This window comes from Haliotis rufescens, unplaced genomic scaffold (genome assembly GCF_023055435.1).
Source record: "Haliotis rufescens isolate VD_foot unplaced genomic scaffold, xgHalRufe1.0.p SCAF_3, whole genome shotgun sequence".
Classification (NCBI taxonomy): domain Eukaryota; kingdom Metazoa; phylum Mollusca; class Gastropoda; order Lepetellida; family Haliotidae; genus Haliotis; species Haliotis rufescens.
Window position 1 is genome coordinate 14,236,297 of NW_025964001.1, and position 9,785 is coordinate 14,246,081.

The window sequence follows — 9,785 nt, forward strand, 5'->3', positions numbered from 1 at the left end:
TGTCACGACCCGTGAAGATCCAGGGTAGAATAGTCTTCAGTAACCTATACTTGCCTTAAAAGGCAACTTTGCTTGTCCTTAGAGGTGACTAACGGATTGGGTGGTCAGACTCGCTGACTTAGTTGATGCATGTCATCGTATGCCAATTGCGTGGATCGATGCTCATGATGTCAATCACTGGATTGTCTGGTCCAGACTCGACTATTTACAGACCACCGTCATATAGCTGGAATATTGCTGAGTGAGCGTTAAACAACAAACAAACAAACATAAAGAAGGATAACCTTTTGAAATTGGTGGAATGTTGAAACAGTTTCAGATGGGCTGGTCTTTGTATTCTTAAATCCAATTTGTTCCTATTTCTTTTGGAACTGAGTTTTTGTTGAATAGAATTGTCATGACGGTGGAGTTGATAAGTGTTTGAATAACCAGTATCTGTTGAACTGCCATGATCCCTTTGGCAGCCACGAAGCTCATCTTTGTGGGAAGCAAACTGGTGGTCCAGACACGGAGAGTCCAGAAATGGTAACTCTCTAATCTGGTTCAATTTGTTGATGGAAAGTGCATTGATTCAGCTAAGCTTGTGCCCCAGCCATCAATACATAGGCATTCAATACCTGAAAACTAGAATTACTTTCAGTCTCAAAGAAAAGCAGTTCTAAACTTGGGACTATCACAGGACTGCCATAAGACTCTGAGATTTCTTTAAATGGAAAAAGTTTCTCCCTTTCGGGAAATAGCTTTTCTTTTCAGACGAGTGATTAAAATTTGTGAGTTGAAGACACTGTGTGGAGTATAGGGTGCATATTCAGGACTGAATGAAGCTTGACAGCTCTGCTACAGAGTTGGGGTTCTAACAAATCAATGGCTAGCAAGGAGTGACATCTGCATCCCTAGTCGACATCTTCTAGATATATCCTGCATTATTTTGTAGAGAAACTGTTGCCTTTCTTGGAACAGTAATAGAAATTACCATATTTGGTAATAGATTTTGTGAAAAACGTTATTTTTGGCATTTTGAGTGCAAAAGGAGAGACAAAATCGGCAGAAAAATTTCATTGAAGAAGAAAATGAGTCTTCCAATCATATGTCATGATCAAATGTGCATGTTTTTTATTATCACATTTTAAGTGAAGTAATCATTTTACTGGATATAGTTGCTATTTTTGTTTCAACAAATGAATATTTTGGTCCCCACACAAATCTGTGAAAATATCATTTTAACATTATCTGTTTATTCTGAAAGTGGAAAAAAGTGTTCAAGTCATTCACTTGGGCACCAAAGATAAACCTTCTTTGAACATATGTTTCTGGTATCATATTGTTTATACTATAGTCTGGAAGGTAATTTAAGGTACCAACGTTTACTACAATATCTGAATAACTATCGGACCTACTCCAGTCAAAGTTGGTATGAGATTATTAAACCGTCATACATAACTGGATATTACATTTAAAGACAATCGGAGCATGAATAAAAAATCTGTCTATTTAGCTATCACTATATTTCCTCAACAACCAGACCTGTTCGTCACAGGTGGAACGAGCATTCATTGTAACAGCGATCTGCATAATGCTACCCCTGCGTCACAGGGCCATATGACACAGGTGAACCAATCAACTCAACTCGAAAGGGTGCACGGGAATCACGCACATTGAGACGCCCAACCCTAACACCGTATTCGTGTGTGCGTGATTCCCGTACACCCTTTCGAGTTGAGTTGATTGGTTCAACTGTGTCATATGGCCCAGTGATGCAGGGGTAGCATTATGCAGATGTCTGTTTCAATGACCCTTGCTTCGGGAAGATGAGACATGTGGCACTTTCGTTTAACTTCTGAATATGGTGCTGACAAACCAAGGATCATGAAACGGAAAATCAGGGATTCGAACCCAGCATATCCTAGCATGACAAATTGATGGATTTCTGCAATGTTCTGCCACTGAGCCAACCATGTCCCCACAACATGCCAGACATTATTTATCTGGTTCCATCATAAGACTAAACTGATGTGATTCTCTCCCTTTGATGCAACTGCTAACAAATCCTCTTTTCCCATTCCCAGAATTCCGTGATATTATAGAACCAGAAATAATAGAAAATTCTTTCAGGAATAGAATAATTGAGTTAGTTCCCTAAGTACAAAATGCCATAAAATAAACCGGTATTAAGATCTAACGTCAAAAGAACATAATCCCAATGATTTGAAAGTGATCACGCCCTGGCTATGCACCTGCATGATTTGAACTGAGCTGAACCACATATAGACCCTTTCCCTTGAAATAACTTTGTATTTGTCTCATCAGCTCTCCGTTTGGTTAGTTTGGCACTGGGGCTGGGTAATTGATGTGTTTTTGTTCTGCCTCAATCCTTTTCCATCTTTCTTTGTCATGAGCTGTCAGTGCCCTTAGAACATAGCCATAGCTTGGTTTTAGAGGTAGAGACCTCTGCTCATTAAACAGCCCTACTGTGAAACTTGAAACATGATACCTTGTTAAAGCATTTATTTAACACAAATTACAAAACTTTAGGGCCATACATGCATGTCTTTGGCCAAACCAATTTGTTTTTTTGTTTTTATGGGTTTCTTAAACAATATGTAAAATGTCGGCTGCAAAAACAACCTCTGGAAAATGGTGAAATGTTTATTTGAGAATGTTGAGGTGTAGCATCTGATATATAATCTGCCTCAAAGAACATTGAACGAATTATGTGTAAAAATGAATTGCGAAGTGAAAGAGGATGTCAATGTTCTCGGGAGGCAAAAAGAATGCTCACAGTTCAGGACAGTTAACATGTTTTCGAAAAAATTATAAAAAGAATCGTTCATCTTAGACAAAACGCCCAAGACTTCTGCTCAGTCTTTCAAGGCCTTTATTGTCAGATATTGACATACGTGGCGACATAAAAAAAAGTTGGTCTTATCAGAATAATGAAAAAGTCGTTCAGCAGTGAATACAAAAAGAGGGAGATTTTTTATGCAGTTGATCTTTTCTTCATTGAACCACCTTCCACAATTTGCTTGGGGAGGACATAAAGGGGTCACAGGGACTTGGCTGCAGTCTGGTGTCACGTGCAGTCCACCTGGAGCTGTTCTGCTGGTGCACTACGAGTAGGTGATGCTGTGTCTGTCTGAAATAAATGTCAGTAAGGTCTTTTTTTGGTTTCTTGATGATGTTTTTGCATCATCATACAGTTGGTGGTCAAAATAAAAACAATTGCTAGATCATTTTTTAGTTTGATCCCTTGAAGTCCAGTCGATAAAGTGAAATTATAGAAAGGAATGCCATGAGAGAACATGCTGTTCAAATGTCGCTTTGACTGTGAAGTCAAAGAGTAATGTCCCTTCCCACATTTATCTACTTTTTAGGTTTTCGGGACATTACAGATTTGTTTCAGTAGATATGAGTAAAATTCTGTTTCTGTTAAATTGCTGATTAGCCGAGACACGAACCGAGTTGTAAGAAAACCTGCCCAATGATGAAGAATGACTGAGAGTGATCACGTGTCACCTTCTAACATCTAATAACAATGAGGTATTCACTCTACTTTAGTCATACATACTGACAGCTCTCAGATAATATCTGACTTTTCAAGTAAACTACAACTCTTTTTTCAAGTGAAAAAAATAATTGCTATTTAGTTGAATGCTTATTTCAATCACCTACTTTGGAAATTGTGTTTTAATGTCTATATACTTCTCAAAATATGATAAGGGTATTATCAGTGTTAAGTTGCATTCTCATGGATATATACAACTTTGCAGATTTGGATGGACTGTAACATCATCAATGCAAATATCGTATTCAAAATATCAAAAGCGGCGTGTAAATATGGTTTACTTGCACTTTTGTCCTGTCTTTCAATTTCAAAGGCTGAAATGAAAATACAGCGGAGGCAGAGCCTTTATAGACAGAGGCTCCATTTTTGGTCTTGTTGGAGGAAATTTCTTCCAAAACAACATGCTTGATCGCTCAACAAGCCCGCCCCTCAGCACTCTAGCAGGCAAGCTTCCGTTCACGGTCTTGGTGGGCTGCACACGATCTTAGCAAAGCAAACCTTTCTTCACCCTTTGAAACTCTTAGACATTCTCCTATCCACACTTAAACAATGATCTTTTGTACACTGTTCTCTCATTCGTATGAGTGGATGAAAGGATTGAAATAAACTCCTCTTTCTTTCAACAATGGACATGTGACAAAGGCTATTTACATCACAAATTGAGTTCATTTTTGGTGAGAAAACAATGTGTGAAACATACTATTTCTTCAATTGCGATTGTTGTTTGCATTTCGGTACTTTCATAAATTTTTTGGTGAGACTTTTCTGTGTTTATAATATTCAATGACCTGTGTTTAAAGTGATGAAGCATCGATTGTACTTACGTCCTTGCGGATACTTGCGGTATCCTGATCACAACTTGCCATATGTCCGACTCTGACAGTGACAATAGTTTTCAAGTTATCATGGAATTTGAATGTTTCTCAGAGGATGAATTGATGATTTCGGAAGTACAAGTGAACCCCTGCCTGTGACCGACAGTAGTGACAAAACTAATCAGGATGCTCCCCGTCTTGGACGCGTGGATTACAAGTGATTGCAAAACTCAGATTGGTTGGTTTGTTTAGTACATTTCTCCAACTCACAATATCCCATTGTAGTCCTGAAATAGCACCACAAAGATGAGTGAGTGAGTGAGTTAGGTTCAACGACGCTTTTAACAGTATTCCAGTTATATCGCGGCGTGTCAGCTTAATGTGGGAAGAAAGCCCAGAGTGATGCAGGTCTCCGACGTTTACCACTTCGGTGAAACCCACGAGCACGGGTATGGTGCTGACAAACCAAGAAACATAATCGGGGCGAACCTGGATTTGAACCCACAATCATAGGTTTCTGGCGTGCCAAAGGGACGCAACTCTGCACAGCGAATCGCGGCGCCTTAGACGACTTGGCCACCCGTGCCCCCCCACAAAGATGAAGCGACATGTCATAGACTCTGTGAATCCATGACACTTGCTAACATGTTACATTACACTACACATGACTGAGTGTTTTATGATACCTGGACTGACTGTTGGCATACATTATGCAAGAATCTACTACTTAATTATCACTAAGATCAATCCATGTCTATCTTCATAACAGGATGGATTGACGGGGTGGGGATTTGTGGAACCTGCGCCCTTAAAATTGAAAAGGAAAATATCTTACGATGTTAAAATTATGTTATTCATGTTAAATCACGGTTGCTTGACACCCCCCTCACTAGCCATTGTCATGACATACATGCAATCCATGGTAGTATATATACAACACAGGTCTCCCCACAGCTAATGAAACGATCACGTTTATTCTGTCCCCGGCTGGTGGTAATACGCAATCAGCTCGCAGGCCATGCAGGTGTAGTCGGCCGTGCTAATTAAACCATGACTCCTCGTTAGCACTTTTACGATTCGTTTGGGTTGTGGCAAGTACAGACCTCAAAATACATACTTTTAATTGAGGGTAACAGCGCTTACTTTATGTTTTCACACTTTTTTTCTCGGACATCGTATTGTACATCATACTGTCTACAATGACGTAAGGAAAATGACACTTGTACTTTAAGCTTCAGTCATAATAAACAAAAGTAAGCATTTATATAGAGTGTTGTCTCTCAAAGTTTGAGGTGGTACACTTTCCTTATCATAAGTTGAGCAGTATATACTAATAGCTGTTTTAAAGCAGTAGCCAAGTCATGAATATGATAGTCAATCATCAACAGTTATTTTAAGGAATTCTGAATTCTGAATTAGATGAGAAACATTGTCTTTTTAATGTAGAGCTAGGTTACCTGTAGATTATATGATGCTTTATTAAGGGCAGATCTATCATTATTAAAAGGAAGGGGTCCAAAAAATCAAAATCCTCTCTCAGTCAGTTTTACTGCCTACAAGACACTACATTTGGTTTTTAAAATGGGGGGGGGGGGGGGGGGGGGAGGAGATGTCCTGGACCTCCAGGAAACCTCCTTCTGGATCCGCCTATGGCTTTATGGTACACCGGAACAGGTGAATTATTGCTGAAGCCTTTTTCTGTTTTTTCTACCCCTTGCTCCTAACCATATTGTCTAAGAAAATCCATAAAACAAAACTGTTTTGTGTCTAGCTCTATGTAATATGTGTGAAGTAAATACTATGACAAGGTATCAAGAAGGTTGTGTGTATAAAACATGTACGTGTGTGTGTGTGTTTGACATGTTAAGGAGATAACTGCAACAACATAACGAACAAAATGTGCTTGTTGTTTGCCCCTGTGTGGGTAATGGAGAAATATAGGGTAGGGCAACCCCTGCCTTACTTATATTGTTGACATAGCTGAAATAATGGGGCGCCCTTACACTGGTAGAACACTCAACGGAAGCAGACTCAGAATACACCACACTTACCTGTATAATGGAAGTAACAGGACCATTCATGCCTTGTGGCACTGTGAGAGTGGTGAATGAAGTGAGTGCATTAGGTGAATGAAGGGGTTAAGTGATACACCTGTTGGTACACCTTGTGATGGTGAATTGGGGTTACACCTGTTGGTACACCTTGTGATGGTGAATTGGGGTTACACCTGTTGGTACACCTTGTGATGGTGAATTGGGGTTACACCTGTTGGTACACCTTGTGATGGTGAATTGGGGTTACACCTGTTGGTACACCTTGTGATGGTGAATTGGGGTTACACCTGTTGGTACACCTTGTGATGGTGAATTGGGGTTACACCTGTTGGTACACCTTGTGATGGTGAATTGGGGTTACACCTGTTGGTACACCTTGTGATGGTGAATTGGGGTTACACCTGTTGGTACACCTTGTGATGGTGAATGAGGGTTACACCTGTTGGTACACCTTGTGATGGTGAATGAGGGTTACACCTGTTGGTACACCTTGTGATGGTGAATGAGGGTTACACCTGTTGGTACACCTTGTGATGGTGAATTGGGGTTACACCTGTTGGTACACCTTGTGATGGTGAATTGGGGTTACACCTGTTGGTACACCTTGTGATGGTGAATGAGGGTTACACCTGTTGGTACACCTTGTGATGGTGAATGAGGGTTACACCTGTTGGTACACCTTGTGATGGTGAATGAGGGTTACACCTGTTGGTACACCTTGTGATGGTGAATGAGGGTTACACCTGTTGGTACACCTTGTGATGGTGAATGAGGGTTACACCTGTTGGTACACCTTGTGATGGTGAATGAGGGTTACACCTGTTGGTACACCTTGTGATGGTGAATTGGGGTTACACCTGTTGGTACACCTTGTGATGGTGAATGAGGGTTACACCTGTTGGTACACCTTGTGATGGTGAATGAGGGTTACACCTGTTGGTACACCTTGTGATGGTGAATGAGGGTTACACCTGTTGGTACACCTTGTGATGGTGAATTGGGGTTACACCTGTTGGTACACCTTGTGATGGTGAATTGGGGTTACACCTGTTGGTACACCTTGTGATGGTGAATGAGGGTTACACCTGTTGGTACACCTTGTGATGGTGATTGAAGGGAAAGTGATACACCTGTTGGTACACCTTGTGATGGTGAATGAGGGTTACACCTGTTGGTACACCTTGTGATGGTGAATGAGGGTTACACCTGTTGGTACACCTTGTGATGGTGATTGAAGGGAAAGTGATACACCTGTTGGTACACCTTGTGTGTGTGTGTGGGGGGGGGGGTGGTTGATAAACCTGTGACCGTTGAAATGTTGCGTTGGATATGAGAGAACCATCCCACCTTTGACTTGTGTTTGGTCTGAGATCAACTGAGATCAAGTGTAGTCCCAGACATGTTGTGGCTGTCGAGGTAGAATAGGTCTTCAGCAACCCATGCTTTCCGTGAAAGGCGACTGTGCTTGTCATAAGAGGTGATTAACAGAATTGGGTGGTCAGGTTTGCTGACTTGGTTGATGCATGTCATTGTATATCCCAATTACATGGATCAATGCTCATGATATCAATCACTGGATTGTTTGGTCCAGACTTGATTATTTACAGACCGCCGTCATATAGCTGTAATATTGCTGAGTTAAACAACAAACAAATCAAACCAAATATTTCTGTGTGAAACCTTTCCTAATATTTGGTTACTGATTAGCTGTGCTAATTCCACGGACCTGGTTCTCCATCATCACAGACAACACTCACCCTCACTCACTCACTTTTCAGGAGTTACAGGAACCCTAACCAGGCTGAAATAATCACAGATTTCCCGCTTCCAAGAACCTCTGGGCGCCCCCAAACAGTGCCGATACGCCGACCACATGTTCCTCAGCCGTATTTCTTCCAATTTTATAATCAGACGAAGCTAATCTCCCCGAACGGTCCACTATTCAATAAAGGCGCCCCCGGGACCACAGAGGGTAAGTACACTCCACTGTCATCTTTAGGGGCTTTCAGCACAAGATTCTCAAGCTCTCATACAGATTTCTTTCAAAGGAGGGCTGCACTTAAACATAAATTCTAGCACAACTTGGTATACAATTTGCATTTGTTAGCCAAAATCAAGCAAGTATGGTTCCTTTAAAACCCCTATTACATCATAGCCATAAGTCCTGCATTTTGTCTGTCCTAACACTATAAAATTGCAAGAGTTTCAACAGATGCTCCTCTTCACTGCCAGCTCTCTTACAGTCTTGAGGGAGATAGTATTCTCCAGCCAACAGCATCTGCGCATGCGAGAAAACGTCATTTCTTTCCTGTGTGTGCTTAAGTAAACAAGGAACAACTTTTTCCAGTATATTTAGATCACAATCTGCTTGATCTTCACAAGGTTTTCACAGTTAATCCATTATATAATTACTAGTTATTGATCTGCTTTCTGAGGATTTTCTGAAGTAAATTGTTTGTGAATTTGGTACACAATGTATTTGTTAGCCAAAAATTAATGAAATAATTCATATTTTTGTTGAGTCACCCAATGATTCTGTTATAAATCTTTACACACCAACCTGATTAATATTCTTCAAAAAGGAAGGGTGCGCATTCCTGCGATAGACTAACATCTAGTCTCTGAAATGAACATATCGTACATAAAAAAACAGTTGTTCAGTTATCTTAATAAAAATATAATAAAAAGGAGCCCAGTGACTCTCTTCATTTTCAGATTCCTGATACTGCAGTGATCTAGACTTGCCAAACATTCTAGACTTGCATGGGCTGTATTTCATATAGATTTGTATCAGGGTCTGTAAGACAGACTAATTCCTGCGACTACTCTTGAATTAAGTATTAGTTCCATATATACTACCCTACTTGGGATAAGAATATTTTCATCTTTTCATGGTACTCAGAAATGATTCTCAGAACATGTCAGTGTATATTTAGATAGAGTGACATGTCTGATTATCCCTATCGAAAGTTGAGTAGTATATATTATCAAAATAAGATGTGTTAGCGATATTGTTTCCAGTGCATTGCCACACAATATTCTGGTGTTTCCCTCATGTCCAGGTAGTTTGAGCTTTACTCTCATTTACAAAAGGAAAGCTTAGTCATGTAAGGATTGACAGTGTATTTTTGGGGGTTCATTGAGGTATAAATTAAAAAAATGATGTGCAAACTGTATTTATCCGCGTAGCAGATTCTTACAAAAGTCAATGTCTGAGTGAGTGAGTGAGTGAGTGAGTGAGTGAGTGAGTGCTTTCTGCAGTCTTTGAGCTACTGGCAGCCTAACGTCTGACCGTTATTCTATCTACTGTATTATGAGGATTTAGAAGGGGTGGTGAGATCTATATTCAAGATA

At 40.2% G+C, this 9,785-nt stretch overlaps 1 protein-coding gene across 1 annotated transcript in view; it reads left to right on the forward strand.

Moving 5' to 3' along the window:
- The window catches only part of LOC124134844, a 171,394-nt gene that overhangs the window by 75,415 nt on the left and 86,194 nt on the right, over positions 1-9,785 (forward strand). The window contains exon 8 of the mRNA XM_046499905.2: positions 8,210-8,403. Coding sequence (XP_046355861.1) covers positions 8,210-8,403 — 194 coding nt within the window. The remainder of the gene's footprint in view (positions 1-8,209; positions 8,404-9,785) is intronic.